The sequence below is a fragment of the Eumetopias jubatus genome, unplaced genomic scaffold, assembly GCF_037043125.1.
Source record: "Eumetopias jubatus isolate StellerSeaLion01/CBP00866 unplaced genomic scaffold, mEumJub1_p1.0 scaffold_10, whole genome shotgun sequence".
NCBI classification, from domain to species: Eukaryota; Metazoa; Chordata; class Mammalia; order Carnivora; family Otariidae; genus Eumetopias; species Eumetopias jubatus.
In genome coordinates, this window is record NW_028274816.1 from 3,577,829 (window position 1) to 3,599,502 (window position 21,674).

At 37.2% G+C, this 21,674-nt stretch overlaps 1 protein-coding gene across 1 annotated transcript in view; it reads right to left on the bottom strand.

The window, feature by feature from the left end:
* Positions 1 to 418: 418 nt before the first annotated feature.
* Positions 419 to 21,674, bottom strand: part of VPS35 (VPS35 retromer complex component) — a 32,146-nt gene continuing 10,890 nt past the window's right edge. The window contains exons 6-17 of the mRNA XM_028091240.2: positions 20,667 to 20,880; positions 19,116 to 19,199; positions 13,255 to 13,364; positions 9,967 to 10,063; positions 9,710 to 9,858; positions 7,764 to 7,971; positions 7,196 to 7,351; positions 5,180 to 5,302; positions 2,984 to 3,163; positions 2,239 to 2,478; positions 1,602 to 1,745; positions 419 to 924 (exon numbers count right to left, since the gene is read on the bottom strand). Coding sequence (XP_027947041.1) covers positions 745 to 924; positions 1,602 to 1,745; positions 2,239 to 2,478; positions 2,984 to 3,163; positions 5,180 to 5,302; positions 7,196 to 7,351; positions 7,764 to 7,971; positions 9,710 to 9,858; positions 9,967 to 10,063; positions 13,255 to 13,364; positions 19,116 to 19,199; positions 20,667 to 20,880 — 1,885 coding nt within the window. The 3' untranslated portion in view covers positions 419 to 744. The remainder of the gene's footprint in view (positions 925 to 1,601; positions 1,746 to 2,238; positions 2,479 to 2,983; positions 3,164 to 5,179; positions 5,303 to 7,195; positions 7,352 to 7,763; positions 7,972 to 9,709; positions 9,859 to 9,966; positions 10,064 to 13,254; positions 13,365 to 19,115; positions 19,200 to 20,666; positions 20,881 to 21,674) is intronic.

Here is a 21,674-nt window from a genome sequence, read left to right on the forward strand (position 1 = left end):
AAAAAAAAGTAATTGTATGATGCATTTCCCCTTAAATTTACAATAATGAAGGTTATACATAAATTATATCGATCACAAATTTTCTATTTTATACTATTTAGAACAAAATTATTTTGATAAATATGCCCAGAGGACAACATAGGTTCTTAATGGATGACTGAGTCCAAATATGCAAAATATAGCTTTTGGTATTGACCATGGTGTTTTAAAATTCTCAAACATGCATTAATATATTTTAGTTTTAGGGAAAATATTACACATGGCCTTATCTTGCTAGGGGAAAGCCCAAGCTGAATTTCACATACAGTATCCCTTTCCTCTAAATTAATCTCAAACTGGACTAGAGAACAAAGAGACACACACTTTCAGGTTAGTACTCCCAAGTAATGAAGGAAATTATACAACCAACAAAACGGAATAAAGGAAGAAGAGCTTCATTATTAGCTGAGATAAGTGGTGGTTTGTTTTTGTTTTTTGTTTTTTTTACAGACCACATGAGTTTTAAATAGCAGATCAGTCATGCTACCTGGGGTGATCAGACAGATTGAACACTTATGAAGTGAATAACTTTATTAAGGTCCTGAAGGTGAGTGTCCGGAGGTGCTGGGTAAAACACATCACAGGTAAGAACAGGAAAACCTACCTCAGCATTTCTGAAAGGCACAATCTATGGAAGGGAAACCTAGTATAATAAAACCCTTACTGGATGCACATGGAAAAGATTATGGTGAGACTATTTCCTTTTTAAAGGATGAGACCTTCATAAATTGGCCCCTCAGATTCTGGTGATTCCCGCCTCAAACGCAAATGCTCCAGTGTGTTATGAAAATGTTTGTTAATCTGCTCTGTTTCTTCACTGGACTCAAGATTTGGGAGATCTTCTCGAATCTTTTGGATAAGCTGGTTCAAAACCTGAATTGTGACCTACAAAAGAACATGTACAGTACAGTTATATAATCAAGTATGCACCATATAAAAAATATAAGATAATTCAATAAAAATGTTTTGAGGATCTTGTGTTACTCTCAAGAGTCACCAAAGTAATTATAAAAAAAGAGAGATGAAAACACGATTCCTGGTTTGAGCAACAATTACTGGCAACTCACCAAAAAAACAAATAAAACAAAAACAACAATAAGGGAAAAAAAACCCAAAAATAAAAAATAGAGCATCATGAACCAATAAAAGAAAAGCAAAATTTTATTTAACCTATAAATCTCTATAAATCTTGACCAACACTGCATTATTGCTAAAAGGATATTCCATTTAGGAATTATTCTAAACTTGTACCTGATGACCAATCAGCCTACTATATTTGTAAATTATTCTGTTTTTCAACAGTGACTGTTTCTATAAAATATTCATGAACAAAAGAGATGAGAATTTTCTTGCAGATAATGAGTTCTTCCCCTAAAGAGATGCATCTATAGACAGAAAAGGATACTACAAATGAAAGAGACTAGTAGATGCATTCTCCAAACTCTGACCCTTATAAACAAAAAAGAAAGTATCAAGATGATAAACTTCTATGTCTCAAACCTCTGAAGCACAGGAAGGGAAAATATTAGTTCACAAACAATATTTTATTATAATTTACTTACCGCATCATTTTCCTTTTCATAAAAATAGATATATCTGTTCAGAATTTCTATAAAAAGTTGCACTTGTAAAGAGGGGTCCATGCACTGATTTGCTATTTTCAGAGCTTTCTTTAGGCACTCCATTACCCTCTTGCCTCCATGAAGCTAGAATAAAAGGGCGAGGGGATTGTGGGGTGGGGTGGGTGGGTGGAGTATTAAAGAGATTATTGAATTACAAACGTCCCACTTCACACAAGAAATAAACATAACCCTGCAGTGGCTCTTAAGGCATACAACAAATTTAAATCCTCTTCATTTTTTTTTTAAAAGCAAACAGCTATACTTTACAAATATAATTTGTTTTATATGTTTATATGTTAAATGTTTTATATTTATTATGTATACTTTTTAAAGGCAGTGGTACAAACTTGCTGTATTACAATATCCTCAAAGTGGGGCTTCACCACAGGATGTAACTCTCTATAAATTACACATTACTGTCCATTTCATTTCTTTTAATAAAGAAAGCAATTTTCTTTCTCCAGTGTTTCTTTCTTCCTCCAAACGTTTCACCTCTAGTACACAAGGGCCATGGCAGCTATTCCCTGCTAATGATCCTCTTTCATATAACATGGTCGAGAATGACTTCCCTCCTTACCTCCTCCCCATTTTTGTCTGTGTTTCTGCCAGACCAGAAGAGATGTGCACAGGTGCTCACAGCTCGGCCCTGATCGGGTTTCTTCAGAAGTTTGGATGCAGCAAGTGCACACTGAGTCCTCAGAGGTTCATGATTCTCTTCACTGAAGCACTTCATCCTCTCAAAAGTACCAATGATCAAGGTGATGGCAGCCAGCTGTGCTTTGGAATCACTGATTTCATCTTCATACAAAGAAAATGCCTGGTGAACAAGAAGCAGAAGAGACCTTTTCTACCATCTATTGGAGCATTTTCTAAAGTACTTCCCATCAAAACCCCTATCTTGTGAGACGCTCCATAGTCCCCCTTCAGATCACAACATGCTGACCCCTCCCTTGGAGAGGCAAAAGACACAGCTGATACAGGAAAGATATTGACAACTTATAACAAGGAAACTTGTTTTATCTTTTGTTTAACCCAGAGTTCTCAAACTGAATTAATAAAGGAACTTTTCACTCCATGAAACACTTAGACCAAGACCCACCTGGAAATCTTAAATCTCATTATAGCACCTAGGAAATGGAGCATCTTCCTGCTCCAAACCAATCAGTGTGACTACAGTATTAAGAAGGAGTTCCAAGATGGTGGGAAAGGGGTAGTTACAAATTCAGTGAAGAGAAAAATCCATGTGCACCACCTCTGTAACTACAACAGGTGACTGAACATAGCAAAACTGATTACACACAAAAAGGAGAAAAGACCATCACCTGGGACATAAATTCGTATGCTACTGTTTCATGATTTTCAAAACCAATTTCTCCAGCAGCTAAAGCCCCTTGAAGAAAAAGTCTTAAGGGTAATTCTGCCAGCTCTGCTTTGATCAAAGCACTGATAGTCTGGTGAGCAAATGAAAAAATCTTCTGGCATTTCTTTTCCCATTTGTCATCCTAAAAGAGAAAAAATAGTTTAAATTACCTTACTTTCAAGATTAACTTGCTCAAGAATATTCATTTTATATGAAACTTCTATAGAACAAACAAGGAAAGCAGGAAAGCTGAGCTCAAGGTTCTCCTGTTATTGTCCTTCTTCTCCGTCTCATTTCTGAAGCACACAAGTGAATCAAGAACAGTATCTTCTCAAAACATCCTTCTGTGGTTACTGGCTTCGTAATTTTTGTATATTTGGTATTTTGTTTTTTCTCATCAGAAAATCAACAAATACCCCAACTGGACAGAATTAGGAAAATAAACAAATGAATTTTAAAACCCGAAATCATCGCTAAATCTACCACCCAGCAATAATTACTAATAACATTCTGATGTTAACACCTTCTTTTTTCCTATGCAAATGCGATGTAACTGGGACCTCTAGTCTGGTTTTATTTTCTACTTTATAGTAACTCATCAGAAGAGTTAAAATGGGTTCATGCTGCATATACTCGCATCAAACTTCTTTTCCTTCACTTATTTTGTCATAACAATTTTCCTCATGATACTAAGCTACTGGAAATCACTTTAATGACTAGAAAATATTCCACACACTGGATGTAGCATAATTTACTTCACTATTTCCTTTTGGACATAATCTGCAATGCCACGATGAATGCTAATGCTCTATATACACAAAGTTTTATTGAATCCCTAATTATTTCCTTAGTATAAATTCTTAGAAGTGGAATTATTAGTTCTTTTAAGGCCCTACTTACGTACTGCCAGTTTTTCAGAAAGACTGTGGTATTTTTACATGCCCACCATTACTAGATGAGAATGAATTCTCATTGCACCACTGCCATTGCAAACCTTCTTTTTCTTTTCTCTTTACCAGTTTGATTTCTAAAACAGAGGTTCATTGTTGTAATTACTAGTGAGATTAAATATTTTATCCATGTTTGACCATCCAAATTTCTTATTAAAGCAATCAGTTCTTTACATTTTTAAAAGAGGGTAATCGTCATAGACTTGCTACAAGGATTAAATGCAATAATCCAAGTATATAGATAGTCTTTGGCATACTATATGGCACATAGTGAATGCTAGTTGCTATTTCCATTGTTACCGTCACCAAAATCTATACACAGAATGCTGGAAAAGGGACTAAAAGAGCAGGTGTCATAATAAAAACTGGCCAAAAGCTGCCATGTCAGGCTGGCAGGTATACTGAGTAAATCTTGTTTCTCCACTATTGGAAAAGTAAGTTTACTGAGGTTTATTTGTTAATGCTAACCTGACTGTCCAAATTTTAGGTACATCAGATTAAAATATTTTCTATAAAACTATTGAAGATTCAAGCCATGATTCTGCTCAAGGAATAAGTGCATAAAAAATGTACACAATTCATAGAATTATTCATTTTCAGGCCTTTGGAGAGAGGTTATAATGCAATGCTAGGCCCTTTCATAAGGCAAAACTACCTTGAATTAGATCTCACCTGTTATGTACTTGCAACCTCTACATGAAATTACTGTATCACTTTAGAATTGGTAAAGACTCTAAGAAAGTAAAATCATTCTTAAACTAAAGCACTGAGACAATTTTGTCATAAACTTATCAATGTCTCACAAGTAATCTTTATTTTTTTTTAAGATTTTTAAAAATTTATTCATTTGAGACAGAGAAAAAAAGAGTACACGTTATGAGCAGGGGAGAGGAAGAGGGAGAAGCAGATTCCCCACTCCCCACCTCCTCCAACATAGGGCTCGATTCCAGGACCCGAGATCATGACCTGAGCCAAAGGCCCAACCATCTGAGCCATCCAGGTGCCCCTCAAGTAATCTTTAAATACAGGAAAACTTTTGGCATAAATTTGACCTGTTTTAATCTTTCATTTCTAAGTGTTTTTATGTGATCCCTCAGCTAGTATATGCAATACCATTGTCTATTTTTGTATGTTTGAAATTTTCTATAATAAAGAACACACACATAAGAGAAGGAAAAAAGTAGTGACATACTTAAAAGTAAACCCACCACTTTAGAATTCTCTTTGTAGCGAAATGCCAGCTGGTAAGCTGCAAATACCAAGGGCGGCAGTGTGAAGCGAATCCGCTGATTTCCACCAGCTCCAAAATGTTTTCGTGCTGTGTTTAAAATCTGACAAAAAAAAATCCCCCCAAAACATTAACCTTTCCTGAACTATGATTAATCATTTATAAAATTAAATGAGGGCTCTAATCATTGTCATTGCTACCATTTTTGACTACATCTGATGTACCAGGCTTTATAGTAGATGCTTTACATTTCTTATCTCACGGAGTCAATATAATTGACATCACAACCAAGACAGATAGTAACCCCATTTCAAAAATGAAGAAGGCTGAGGTTCAAAGAGGCTGCATAATGTGCCCAAGGTAACACAACCAGTCAGGGACAGAGACAGATATTAACATATTTTCACACACACATGAACAAAGTCTGCTATGCTGATAAAGATTGCAGGCTCTGAAGACAGACTTATATTTAAAAGAAGATTCTAACAGCTACACCTGAGTGACCCTGAGCAAATTATTTACCTCCTCTTAGTTATAAAAGTTTCATTTGAAAAATGCAGTGGTGGTGGTTGTTCTTGTTGGTAAGATCAAGTAATACATGTGAAGAGTTACTAGTACCTGACACAAGGCGAGGGTACAAGGCCTCAGAAAATGTTGGCTATTACTAGGATGCAAAATAGCTGTGTGCATATTGCTGGTATGTCTTACCTCCTGATTCAGAAAAAAAAAAGACCATTAAAGTAAAAGGAAATGGCAATATACTTTAAAAGAGCCATTCTGAAATAAACGTCAGGTTGTTTAAGAAAAAGCACAAGAAATACTTTTTAATATGTGTGATACAATGTGTGACTTATTCAGGTTTTGTGAATTTCTCTGACATAATAGACAGATAAGAGAATGCATTCCCCCTTGGGGAAATCAGAGCTAATGATCCTCCCTTAAAGGTCTCTCGGTGCATAGGTATAATCAATTGGCTACATGTGGAAGGCATACTTCCTACTAATACATTTGGAATGCAACAAAAAAAGAAAACACATGTAGGCATGTGTGTTATGTGAGACACAGAAACATAAGGGAATCAGTTAAAATATTTTAACAATCAGCCAGTTACTGTGTACAGATCACACACAGTGCACCAAGTGTGACACCAGAGTGCCCAGAATGTTTATCAGTAAGGCAAGGCAAAGACTATCACACTGCCAACAGAAGTCAGCTTCTTTTTCACCCTGCTAATGAAGGAGTACAAGAGTGTCAACTATAACAAAGGAAGTCACCAGAAGGAGAAAGGACTCAACCTCAAATAAAAATGTTCCTCATTATATCAGTCTAACAGCCTATGAATCCAACAACAGTTAAACTACACTTTGCCCAAAAAATAATTAGACTGCCATCTGTGCTACCTTTCATTAAAATAAATCACCCAGATCAGTCACCAACATTCCTACTCAGGCAACATGTTATTCATTTCACAAAGATTTACTGAGACTAATGATAAAGAAAGGGAAAACCTCAACTGTTCTTTGCCATGAAAAAGGGGTTAAAAAAAAGACAATTTGAATTTTAGTCTTTTCATATATTTTCAATGTGACAAACACATACAACTTATATTTTCAAACCCTGGAAACAAATACAATTGAAGATAAGGATTGTTGCTTATACTTTAAATTTTATTATGATAAACAACTGGACAATTCTAAAAGCAGCAGCATAGTTCAAAAAGAAAATGAACATGGAATGAGTACTGAACACCCAATAAAGGAATATGGGTTTTCTGCAATTCTTAAGAAGTGTTGAAAGAAACTAGAGCAACCAACTTGTTTCCCATAAGCTCACAATTATGCTTTTCTGTATAAAGTCAAAGTCCATGAATGTCACTTAATCTCTTATTCAGTTGCAATTTTTTCAAGACCACAGCTGCATCAGACCATTTGAGGCACATCTACATGGGATTTCACTAGGAGCTATGAAAGTGTATGATAACTGAGTTAACTCATACCAAGTACTGCTGGTCAGGGTCCTCAGACCGCAGAAGATGAATGAATCTGCCCACAAGGCTCTGCTCATCAGCAAAGTCTTCGGGATCAGGGTCTTCTATGGGCTGATCTGGCTGATCCTGAATCAGTGTGGATACCAAATTCATTATGGAATCCACCTGTAACATGAGATGCAGAAATCCACTGAAGTGAAACCATCAGCATATAAAGTCACTGTCAAAAGTGTTTCCAGCTGTGTAAATTTACCAAACAGTATTAATAACAACATAATTCCTTTTATTTTAAGAAAGTTTATGTATGCTGATACACATATAGATAAAAGTCTGTAAAGAGATGCACCAAAAATTAAATAATAGTAGTTATTCTCTTTCTGGTGGGATTAGAGTTTTATAATTTCTTCTTTACAAACCTCTAATTTCTAACTTAGAGTAATGATGAGTAAGCTCATTGTAACCTTTTTTTAGTATTAAACTACCCTCTTCTCCCATTTCATGTGTGAGTCTCAAGATCTAAAATCATTACTACGTTGTCTCTGTTTTCCTAATATATGGCAATTTGGTATTCTCTTACCTGGTCTTGAGAAACAATTTCTGTGTTATAATCCAGGACATTACTAAGCACGTAACAACTCATGCTCTTTCTGGACTCATAGTCAAAGTACTCAAAAAGTGGGTGAAAATGTTTTAATTTCAAGACTGTTAAAATATTGTTGTAAGTGTCAACAGGTATCTTCAAAAGTCTGGTGAGCTCCTTTGAAACTGCACTACTGGTAGCAATACTACAAAAAGAAAAACAACAGCCCTTTAATGAGTAAAATTAACTTTCTGTATATACAAATACACTAATTGCATAAAAACTTGAAAATTTTCATTTGTACATTAAAGGAAATAGGTCAGGTGGATTACACCATCTCAAAATACTCCAATGACCTCCTTTCTGAGAAGATAAAGATGCCTATTTAAACACAAACGTGTACTCATCTCTTAATGTTCTATTAATACAAAATAAGATGTAACAACATCAAAAAGGTTGTACAGCTGGAAGTCAAATGACTGTCTAGAATCTGACATTTTTAGGAAAGTATTTTAAGTGGTAGTTAAGTTCCTGGGCAGCCAATAAATACTGTATATTCATGATGAAAATAAGTAGGGAGAAAAAAATCTATGCAAAGCTAGTAACTCCACAAAATAGAAAAAAAACCTGCTTCTTCTCCACCAGATGTTGGTGATCAAGGAAAAGCAGGCTGAATTTAAGGTAGCAGCCTATAGGAGCATTCTGTGGAGATGAGGCATATCTGGGGTTTTTATAAGACCTATACAGGTTGGGATTTCTAATTCTCTAATTTTACTTTAAAACTTACTTGGTGGGGGAAGATACAGACACATAATTTAATTTTCTCTCAAATCTGGAATGTTTTTCAGTTCACAAAAGTGGAAGTAACCAAAAGAAGGGGTGATGGTGAATAAAAAGAGGTAAAGGAAAATAAGAAATCTTCCTGATGCAGCTAAACCACAAGAAGGGAGATGAAAAAGAAAAAGATTATATGAGGTAAAATTATGAATAATAAGGGTAAGAGGAGAGGGGCTGGCTTGACCCCCCATGTTCAGATGCGGTGCAGGACAGGACAATAAGGGGACTGCTGGGGAAAAGGTAAAGGGATCAGAACTGCGCACAGTAGCCCCTAGAGGATGCCACAGACTAGAACAGCACAGCCGAGGCTCCCAACTAGGCAACAAAATACTTTCTTTGATGGTACCAAAATCAAATCTCAAAACAGAAAAATATTTTAAACAATTTAACTTCCACACCTTAAATATACATATGCTAACTTTTTACAACTTATTCATCTCTAGGAAACCACTTCTTACAGAAACACTGCTTAATATAAACACCGCTGACCCATGAACATGGATTTGAATTGCGCAAGCAGACTTAAACATGGATGTTTTTCTACAAATACAGTACAATAAAATGTATTTTCCCTTCCTGTAATTTTTAAATAACATTTTTCTCTAGCTTACTTAATTGTAAGAATACAGTATATACTACGTAGAATGTATAAAATATGTGTTAATTAACTGTTATGTTACTGGTAAGGCTTCTGGTCAACAGTAGGCTATCAGTAGTTAAGTTTCAGGGAATTAAAAGTTATAAGCAGTTTCTCAATTGCACGGAAGGTCAGTGCCCCAACCCCAACATTGTTCCAAGGTCAAATGTTAATGTCCTTACCAGTATGAAAACTCATTCATATATCGAAAGGGTTTGAAATGGAGAGACTCTGGTCCACAAAGACTACTTATACTCCATGAATGCCACTACCTGATCAATGTACACAACCAAGAAATTGGATGCTACTTTCTGCACTGATTAACACCAAGCATATCAATCTAACAAATGCTTAAGACAAATGCTAACATTTCAAAAAGCAATTAAGAAAAACAAATCTATTTTGTTTTAAAAATAGATTTAAAAAAGTGCTTTATGAGGGTTTTTATAAAAATGTAACTTTGACTTACTGTTCAAGGTTGAGCTTATTAAATATTTCCACTGTAGTTTCTAGAACTTTGTCAACATAGTCCACACGATCAGGGTAACACTTCATAGCAAGATTAATGAGAGAGACTTGTAAAGATACAACATCCTCTGAAGGCATATCTTGTCTAGACTGAAATGTTGAGAAAACCACAGAATTTATTTTAAACAATCACAAAAGGATCTACCAGCTGAGAAGTTTCAAAGTTTTGAGAACTTAGAGGAGAAAAGCCATACAAACCTGTATTACTGTAGCGACCTGCTGTGAAAATATGTCAAAAAGTTTAATATCTGCTGGGATTCCAGGTCCATCTTCACGGTGAGCAAATAAAGCTAATCTGAAAAAGAAAATAATCTTTAACAAATACAGGGATTTTTAGGTAGTGGGATCATGGATGACATTTTATTCTTTATACTTTTCTCTATTTTCTACAAGGTATTTCTCCTAGAACATTACAAAAGATTTTAAAAAAGGACATGGAATGGAGCCGATCATGCCCTCAATTCATTTTTTGAATTAAGGTTTTAATTCCATTACAGTTGACACTGTTATGTTAGTTTCAGGTGTACAATATAGTGATTCAACACTTCCACACATCACCCAGTGCTCATCATAACAAGTGCACTTGTCATGGGGATTAAGGAATCCCCATCAGCTATTACCCCCATCCCCCCACTGACCTCCCCTCTGGTAACCATCAGTTTGTTCTCTACAGTTAAGAGTCTGTTTCTTGGTTTGTCTTTTTTTTCCCCTTTGTTCATTTGTTTCTTAAATTCCACATGAGTGAAATCATACGGTATTTGTCTTTCTCTGACTTATTTAGCTCAGCATAATACTCTCTAGGTCCATCCACGTCATTGCAAATAGCAAGATTTCATTCTTTTTATGGCTGAATAACATTCCATTATTTATACACCACATCTTCTCCACTCATCTATCCATAGACACCTGGGCTGCTTCCATAATTTGGCTATTGTAGGTAATGCTGCTATAAACATAAGGTTGCATGTATCCCTTTGAATTAATATTTTTGTATTTTTTGGGTAGATATCCAGTAGCGTGACTGCTGGATCAGAGGGTAGTTCCAGTTTTAAGTTTTCGAGGAACCTCTACACTGTTTTCCACAGTGGCTATACCAGTCTGCATTCTCACCAACAGTGTAAGAGGGTTCCTTTTTCTCCATATCCTCGGCAACACTTGTTTTTTTGTGTGTGTGTTTCCATTTTAGCTGTTCTAACAGGTGTGAGGTGATTACTCACTGCAGTTTTGAGTTGCGTTTCCCCTGATGATGAGTGATGTTGAGCATCTTTTCATGTGTCTGTTGGCCATTGGATGTCTTCTTTGGAGAAACGTCTATTCATGTTTTCTGCTCATTTTTAAATTGGATTATTTGGTTTTTGGGTTTTGAGTTTTATCAGTTCTTTGTATATTTTGGAAACTAACCATTTATCAGATATGTCATTTATAAATATCTTCTCTCATTCAGTAGTTTGCCCCTTAGTTTTGCTGACTACTTCCTTCACTGTGCAGAAACTTTTTATTATGATGTAGTCCCAATAGTTTATTTTTGCTTTTATTTCCCTTGCCTCAGGAGACATATCTAAGAAAATGTAGTTATGGCCAATGTCAGAGAAATTATTGCCTGTGTTCTCTTTTAGGATGTTTATGGTTTCAGGTCTCACATTTAGGTCTTTAATCCATTTTGAGTTTAGTTTTGTGTATGGTATAAGTGGTCAATTCACTTTTAACTGAACAGTTTTGTCAATGATGTCTTATTTCACTGCATTCTTACTATATGCCCTATTTTATACCATACATAAAGATTTTCAACAGCCTGATTCTGCCATATTCTTTGAAGCCTAATCAAGTAGATCACAGATAAACATGCATTAAAGTGACAAATGTATTTAACAGCCATGATTTTAAAGAGCAATCTTTAAAAGATAAATCCCATTATTAGCTTCCATTAAGAGTATGCCCAATTCGGGGCACCTGGGTGACTCAGTTGGTGAAGTGTCTGCCTTTGGCTCAGGTCATGATCTCAGGGTGCTGTGATCGAGCCCCACACTGGGGTCTCCACTCAGAGGCGAGTCTGATTCTCCCTCTCCCTCTGGGATCCCTCTCCCTCCCTGATCACTTTTGCTCTCTCTCAAATAAATAAAATCTTTTAAAAAAAAGAGTATGCCCAATTCACATATAATTCTTGCTACCCAGATTTAAACTGGTGATTTGGAGAATTTGCTACATAAATTCTTAGACTTTAAACTAGTAACTTAGGTATTTAAAATACAAAAAAAAGTATTTGCAGAAATAAATCTTCACTTAGGTTCCTGGTTTCATAAGGTCAATGATGTGTAAGCTAATGAGGACACATATTATATACTAGCACTCAGCATAGTTGCCAAGCAGACACTCATTAAAGCCAATTATCAAAGGCCAAGTTTTATACTTTTAAAGAAGTAAAATCTAAACCTAATGGGATTTATTTAAATAAATAAATAATTTATTTATTTGAGAGACAGAGTGAGCAAGAGAGAGCACAAGCCAGGGGAGGGGCAGAGGGAGAGGGAGGAGTAGACTCCCCACTGAGCAGGGAGCCTGACGTGGGATACTCGATCCCAGGACCTTGGGATCATGACCTGAGCTCATGGCAGACGCTTAACTGACTGAGCCACCCAGGTGCCCTTAACTGAACATTCTTTTTATTTAGATTTTATTTATTTAAGAGAGTGAGCGAGCAAGCGAGAGAACATGAGCGGGAGAGAACACGAGCGGGAGGAGGAGAAAGAGGGAGAGAGAGAAGCAGACTCCCCGACTGAGCAGGGAGCCTGACATGGGGCTCGATCCTGGGACTCCAGGATCATGACCCAAGCTGAAGGCAAACGCTTAAATGACTGAGCCACCCAGGCGCCCCCCCCTTACCTGAACATTCTTAATCATCTATATCTAATGGCTACTTGATAAAAAAAGACTCCAAATCAAATCAGTTCCCACTAAAAGGTAACTTTCATTATTGTAAAAAACAAATTTTGTTCTTTGAATTTGTAAGATTTAAATAATGGATCTGTATGACAATAGGGGCACCTGGGTGGCTCAGTCGGTTAAGTGCCTGCCTTCAGCTCAGATCATGATCCCCGAGTCCTGGGATTGAGTCCCACGTTGGGCTCCTTGCTCAGTGGGGAGCCTGCTTCTCTCTCTCCCTCTGCCCCTCCCCCTGCTTGTGCTCTCACTCTCATTATCTCTCTCCCTCTGTCAAATAAATAAATCAAATCTATAAAAAAATTTTTAAATAAATAAATGTCTAGATTAAAAATATTATTTCCATGCCTCCTGCTAAACCTCTTTCCTGCCTAAGCTAGGCAAACAACTGGTACATACTCATACTTACAGAACAAAGCTGTTCAGAGTGTAATTGCTTTAAAATCATTAAGATAATAAAGATGTAACAGAAATAAGTAATTCACTAAAATGTTTTAAATTCATTAGTCCCCAGTCAGAACACTGCCCTCCAGTGTTGGAAGCACTTACCTATCAATTAAAGCAATGATTATGTTCTTCACATTTACATTTTGGTGTAACTCAGCACAGGCCCGGAGAAAAGGATTCAAAGTTTGAAGGTGGAATTCATCAGGGAAAACCTAAAAATCAAATAATAATTAAATGACACAAGTAAAAGTATTTCACATTATATTCTGGACTTATGGTAAAGTTCATATTTGTGGAAACAATCGTTTAAATCTTATACAACTAAATTCAAATACATTACTTTTGAGCCTCTTTCAACAAAGTACATCTACAATTAAACTAAAACTAATGAGAACTAGAGAACTTGGAGGCTACTCTTTCCTACATTTTGGGGGGAAAAAACAGATAAATACAAAGACCACATTATCAATAAGAAAAAATAATTCTTTACTCAGCTTTTTTCAAGAAGATTTATTTATTGGGGCGCCTGGGTGGCTCAGTCGTTAAGCATCTGCCTTCAGCTCAGGTCATGGTCCCAGGGTCCCGGGATCAAGCCCCGCATCGGGCTCCCTGCTCTGCGGGAGGCCTGCTTCTCCCTCTCCCACTCCCCCTGCTTGTGTTCCTGCTCTATCTCTCTCTCTCTCTGCCAAATAAATAAATAAATAAATAAATAAATAAATAAATAAAAGATTTATTTATTTTAGAGAGAGAACGCGGCAAGCATGCATGAGTGGGGGGAGGGGCAGAGGGAGAGTGAGACCAGCAGACTCCCCACTGAGCCCAGAGACCCATGCAGGGCTTGATCCCAGGACCCCCGAGATCATGACCTGAGCCAAAATCAAGAGTCAGATGCTCAACCCACTGAGCCACCTAGGTGCCTCAGGATAGTTTATTTCTATTCTATCAAGATATTTTTTCAAAACAATGAAAATTAATGAAAGATAAAATGAGTCCTTTTTTTTTTAAGATTTTATTTATTTGGCAGAGAGACAGCAAGAGAGGGAACACAAGCAAGGGGGAAGGGCAGAGGGAGAGGGAGATGCAGGCTTCCTGCCAAGCAGAGAGCCTGATGTGGAGCTCAATCCCAGGACCCTGGGACTATGACCTGAGCCGAAGGCAGACGCTTAACGACTGAGCCACCCAGGCGCCCCTAAAATGAGTCCTTTTAAAAGGTAAAATAAAGAACCCCTCTCAAAATCAATAATAATAGGTCAACACCCCGACATCTAATAGTAAAACTTACGAGTCTCAGAGACAAAGAGAAAATCCTGAAAGCAGCTCGGGAGAAGAGATATGTAACCTACAATGGTAGAAACATTAGATTGGCAACAGACCTATCCACAGAGACCTGGCAGGCCAGAAAGGACTGGCAAGATATCTTCAGAGCACTAAACGAGAAAAATATGCAGCCAAGAATACTATATCCAGCTAGGCTACCATTGAAAATAGAAGGAGAGATAAAAAGCTTCCAGAACAAACAAAAACTAAAGGAATTTGCAAACACGAAACCAGTCCTCCAAGAAATATTGAGAGGGGTCCTCTAAGCAAAGAGAGAACCTAAAAGCAGCAAAGAGCAGAAACGAACACAGACAACAGACAGTTAACAGTCACCTTACAGGTAATACAATGGCACTAAATTCATACCTTTCAATAGTTACCCTGAATGTAAATGGGCTAAATGCCCCAATCAAAAGACACAGGCTATCAGATTGGATTAAAAAACAAGACACATCAATATGCTGTCTGCAAGAGACTCATTTTACACCCAAAGACACCCCCAGATTGAAAGTGAGGGGGTGGAAAACCATTTACCATGCTAATGGACACCAAAAGAAAGCTGGGGTGGCAATCCTTATATCAGACAAACTAGATTTTAAAACAAAGACTGTCATAAGAGATGAGGAAGGACACTATATCCTACTTAAAGGGTCTATCCAACAAGAAGATCTAACAATTGTAAATATCTATGCCCCGAACATGGGAGCAGCCAATTATATAAGGCAATTAATAACAAAAGCAAAGAAACACATTGACAACAATACAGTAATAGTGGGGTAAGACTTTAACACCCTCCTGACTGAAATGGACAGATCATCTAAGCAAAAGATCAACAAGGAAATAAAGACTTTAAATGACACACTGGACCAAATGGACTTCACAGACATATTCAGAACATTCCATCCCAAAGCAACGGAATACACATTCTTCTCTAGTGCCCATGGAACATTCTCCAGAATTGATCACATCCTAGGTCACAAATCAGGTCTCAATCGGTACCAAAAGATTGGGATTATTCCCTGCATATTTTCAGACCACGATGCTTTGAAACTAGAACTCAACCACAAGAGGAAAGTCGGAAAGAACTCAAATACATGGAGGCTAAAGAGCATCCTACTAAAGAATGAATGGGTCAACCAAGAAATTAAAGAAGAATTAAAAAAATTCATGGAAACCAATGAAAATGAAAACACAACTGTTCAAAATCTTTGGGATACAGCAAAGGCAGTCCTGAGAGGAAAGTATATAGCAATACAAGCCTTTCTCAAGAAACAAGAAAGGTCTCAAATACACAACCTAACCCTACACCTAAAGGAGCTGGAGAAAGAACAGCAAATAAAGCCTAAACCCAGCAGGAGAAGAGAAATCATAAAGATGAGAGCAGAAATCAATGAACTAGAAACCAAAAGAACAGTAGAACAGATCAACGAAACTAGGAGCTGGTTCTTTGAAAGAATTAACAAGACTGATAAACTCCTGGCCAGACTGATCAAAAAGAAAAGAGAAATGACCCAAATCAACAAAATCATGAATGAAAGAGGAGAGATCACAAGCAACACCAAGAAATACAAACAATTATAAGAACATATTATGAGCAACTCTATGCCAGCAAATTAGATAACCTGGAAGAAATGGGTGCATTCCTAGAGATGTAGCAACTACCAAAATTGAACCAGGAAGAAATAGAAAACCTGAACAGACCTATAACCACTAAGGAAATTGAAACAGTCATCAAAAATCTCCCAAGAAACAAAAGCCCAGGGCCAGATGGCTTCCCAGGGGAATTCTATCAGACATTTCAAGAATTAATACCTATTCTCCTGAAACTGTTCCAAAAAATAGAAATGGAAGGGAAACTTCCAAACTCATTTTATGAGGCCAGCATTACCTTGATCCCAAAACCAGACAAAGACCCCATCAAAAAAGAGAATTACAGACCAATATCCTTGATGAACATGGATGCAAAAATTCTCACCAAAATACTAGCCAATAGGGTCCAACAGTACATTAAAAGGATTATTCACCACGACCAAGTGGGATTTATTCCTGGGCTGCAAGGCTGGTTCAACATCCGCAAATCAATCAACGTGATACAATACATTAACAAAAGAGAGAACAAGAATCATATGATCCTCTCAATAGATGCAGAAAAAGCATTTGACAAAGTACAACATCCTTTCTTGATCAAAACTCTTCAGAGTATAGGGATAGAGGGTACATACCTCAATATCATAAAAGCCATCTATGAAAAACCTACAGCGAATATCATTCTCAATGGGGAAAGGCTGAGAGCTTTTCCCCTAAGGTCAGGAACGCGGCAGGGATGTCCACTCTCACCACTGCTATTCAACATAGTATTAGAAGTCCTAGCCACAGCAATCAGACAACAAAAAGAAATCAAAGGCATCCAAATCGGCAAAGAGGAAGTCAAACTCTCACTCTTTGCAGATGATATGATACTGTATGTGGAAAACCCAAAAGACTCCACCCCAAAACTGCTAGTACTCATACAGGAATTCAGTAAAGTAGCAGGATATAAAATCAATGCACAGAAATCAGTGGCATTCCTATACACCAACAACAAGACAGAAGAGAGACAAATCAAGGAGTCGATCCCATTTACAATTGCACCCAAAACCATTAGATACCTAGGAATAAATCTAACCAAAGAGGCAAAGGATCTGTACTCAGAAAACTATAAAATACTCAGGAAAGAAATTGAAGAAGACACAAAGAAATGGAAAAACGTTCCATGCTCATGGACTGGGAGAATCAACATTGTGAAGATGTCAATGCTACCTAGAGCAATCTACACATTCAATGCAATCCCCATCAAAATACCATCCACTTTTCTCAAAGAAATGGAACAAATAATCCTAAAATTTGTATGGAACCAGAAGAGACCCAGAATAGCCAGAGGAATACTGAAAAAGAAAAGCAAAGCTGGCGGCATCACAATTCCGGACTTCCAGCTCTATTACAAAGCTGTCATCATCAAGACAGTATGGTACTGGCACAAAAACAGACACATAGATCAATGGAACAGAATCGAGAGCCCAGAAATGGACCCTCAACTCTATGGTCAACTTATTTTTGACAAAGCAGGAAAGAATGTCCAATGGCAAAAAGACAGTCTCTTCAACAAATGGTGTTGGGAAAATTGGACAGCCACATGCAGAAGAATGAAACTGGATCATTTCCTTACACCACACACAAAAATAGACTCCAAATGGTTGAAAGACCTAAACGTGAGACAGGAGTCCATCCAAATCCTAAAGGAGAACACAGGTAGCAACCTTTTCGACCTTAGCCGCAGCAACTTCTTCCTAGAAACATCGCCAAAGGCACGGGAAGCCAGGGCAAAAATGAACTGTTGGGATTTCCTCAAGATAAAAAGCTTCTGCACAGCAAAAGAAACAGTCCACAAAACCAAAAGACAACCGACAGAATGGGAGAAAATATTTGCAAATGACATATCAGATAAAGGGCTAGTATCCAAAATCTATAAAGAACTTATCAAACTCAACACCCAAAGAACAAATAATCCAATCGAGAAATGGGCAGAAGACATGAACAGACATTTCTCCAAAGAAGACATCCAAATGGCCAACAGGCGCATGAAAAAGTGCTCAACATCGCTCGGCATCAGGGAAATCCAAATCAAAACCTCAATGAGATACCACCTCACACCCGTCAGAATGGCTAAAATTAACAAGTCAGGGAACGACAGATGTTGGCGGGGATGTGGAGAAAGGGGAACCCTCCTACACTGTTGGTGGGAATGCAAGCTGGTGCAACCACTCTGGAAAACAGTATGGAGGTTCCTCAAACAGTTGAAATTAGAGCTACCGTTCAATCCAGCAATTGCACTACTGGGTATTTACCACAAAGATACAAATGTAGGGACCCGAAGGGGTACGTGTACCCCAATGTTTATAGCAGCAATGTCCACCATAGCCAAACTGTGGAAAGAGCCAAGATGCCCATCGACACATGAATGGATAAAGAAGATGTGGTATATATACACAATGGAATATTATGCAGCCATCAAAAGGAATGAGATCTTGCCATTTGCAACGACGTGGATGGAACTGGAGGCTGTTATGCTGAGTGAAATAAGTCAATCAGAGAAAGACATGTATCACATGACCTCACTGATATGAGGAATTCTTAATCTCAGGAAAGAAACTGAGTGTTACTGGAGTGGTTGGGGGTGGGAGGGATGGGGTGGCTGGGTGATAGACATTGGGGAGGGTATGTGTTACGGTGAGCGCTGTGAATTGTGCAAGACTGTTGAATCACAGATCTGTACTTCTGAAACAAATAACGCAACATATTTTAAGAAAAAAGAAAAAGAAGAAGATAACAGGAGAGGAAGAAAAGGGGAGTATGTCAGAGGGGGAGATGAACCATGAGAGATGATGGACTCTGAAAAACAAACTGAGGGTTCTAGAGGGGAGGGGGTAGGGGGATGGGTTAGCCTGGTGATGGGTATTGAGGAGGGCACATTCTGCATGGAGCACTGGGTGTTATGAACAAACAATGAATCATGGAACACTGCACCAAAAACTAATGATGTAATATATGGTGATTAACATAACAATAAAAAATTAAAAAAAAAAGGTAAAATAAATGTCCTTACTTACCTGAATAATACACTCCATAAGATATTCTTGAGCCAAAGCATCCCTGCAATTCACAACTTGCTCCAATATGCCAGTCAAAACAATCTAAAAGAAAAAGGTAAGAATTAAAACATTATTTTTAAATCCTAAGCCACGCCTCTAAAAACATATTTAAGCTATTAGAGAATCTTATTTTAGATTTTTCCAACCCATACTCACTTTTTAAATTAAACTTTAACATTTCACAGAAGAATTTCTAAATAAAAATTTAATTCTGGACTTCTACTAAATAAGTCATTTAGGATGAAGTTTATTTTATCAATTTTTTTTTATGATTTGTGCCTTTTGTGTCCTAAGAAATCTTTGTCTAATCCAACATTATAAAGATTTACTTTGTATTTTCTTCTAAAAGTTTTATAGTTTTAGGTTTTATATTTAGGCCTCTGATCCATTTTTTGAGTTTTTCTATATGGTATGAGAATGGGTCATAGTTCAAGGATCTTGTTTGCACACAGATGTTCAATTGTTCCAGAAACATTTGTTGAAAAGGTTACTATTACACTTTTATCAAAAGTAACTTATTATATATGGTGAGCCTATTCTGGACTATCCTTTCCAGGGCTGAACAAATCTAGCTCAATGTCTGCTTTTGTAAATCACTTCCATATTGTCTGTTGTTGCTTTCCACTACAAGCGCAGAGTTTAGTAGTTGCAGACAACATGGCTCACAAAATCAAACAATCTTTACATTTGGTCCTTTATAGAAAAAGTCTGTCAATCTCTGCTTTATTCCTCCCACTGATTTATGTGTTTATCTCCTCCACCAATATCACATTTTTTTTCTTTAAATTTTATTATTATGTTAATCACCATACATTACATCATTAGTTTTTGATGTAGTGTTCCATGATTCATTTTTTGTGCATAACACCCAGTGCTCCATGCAGAACGTGCCCTCTTTAATACCCATCACCAGGCTGACCCATCCCCCCACCTCCCTCCCCTCTAGAACCCTGTTTGTTTTTCAGAGTCTATCATCTCTCAGTCTCTCATGGTTCGTCTCCCCCTCCAATTTAACCCCCTTCATTCTTCCCCTCCTGCTATCTTTTTTTTCTTAACATATATTGCATTATTTGTTTCAGAGGTACAGATCTGTGATTCAACAGGCTTGCACAAATCACAGCACTCACCATAGCACATACCCTCCCCAATGTCTACCACCCAATCACCCCATCCCTCCCACCCCACCCCCACTCCAGCAACCCTCAGTTTGTTTCCTGAGATTAAGAATTCCTCATATCAGTGAGGCCATATGATACATGTCTTTCTCTGACTGACTTCCAATATCACATTCTTAATGCAGCTTTAGAGTCAATCTCAATTTAAGAAAAATTAGTATTTTAATATTGAGTCTTCCAATCCACAAACTGAAAATATATCTTTCAATTTACTTGTCTTTAATTTTAAAGTGGTTTTCAATGTAACATTATTTAATACAAATACTTTAATTGAAAAAATCAGACTTCAATTTCTATCTCATAAGAAAAGGTGACAAGTAAAAAGGATATACACCTGTTTGTAACGTTCCACATTTACACCTTCCAATTGACTGAGGCGCACCAAATTTGTTCCCACTAAAATTCTCAGTTCTTGTCTTTCTCGTTCTCTTTTTTCTCTATCTCGGCTATGTCCCTGATGCTGCATTCGCACCCACAGCTTGTTCATCTCTGCAAAGTTAAGTAGTACAAAGTCCATGGAATCACTGATATCGCCAGTTGTTTCTTCACTGCAAAGAGAGAGTTGAAAAAAAATCTTTATATACACTATTTACACTATAGGACCATCTTACTGTCATCGTTCTCCTTTGTGCGTTTCCTTCTTCTCTCTTTAATACATCAATGTTTTATAGAAGAAACTTTCAACTTCACTGGCTTAGTGTTCAATTTCAAGGGAAATAGACTCAAGAGAAAAAAAATACCAGGGAGAGGACACAGTACAAGTGTAAAGGAACAAAAAACTTTCCCTCATTCCCTACCCTAGGTCAACTTGTTCTCACGGCAACTCCATTAATTCAAAAAGCCTTAAAAAAATGATACTTATAATGTACTGCTAACTATGTAATTTTTAAAAAAGATTCTATTTGTTTATTTACTTATTTGAGAGAGAGCGAGCGAGCACATGTATGAGTGCACAAGCAGTGGGGAGGGGCTGAGGGAGAGGGACAGGGACAAGCACACTCGCGCTGAGCAGGGAGCCCGATGCGGGACTCAATCCCAGGACCCTGGGATCATGACCTGAGCCAAAGGCAGATGCTTAACCTACTGAGCTACTCAGGCACCCTAACTATATCCTTTTACTGTTGAACATTTTACGTTTTCAACTGAAATATAAGCTTTGTGAGGGAAGAGACCATGTATTTCCTGCTTATTTTTCATCTCCTAGGATAGAGAACATAGTCTTCAAAATTTTTTAATGATTGCCTAATTAAATGCTCAAAATTGAGTCAAATCATAATAAAACAAATAACCTCACCATCTTCTCTGTAACATTGTTAAGTTTTTACCTTTTCTATACCATTTA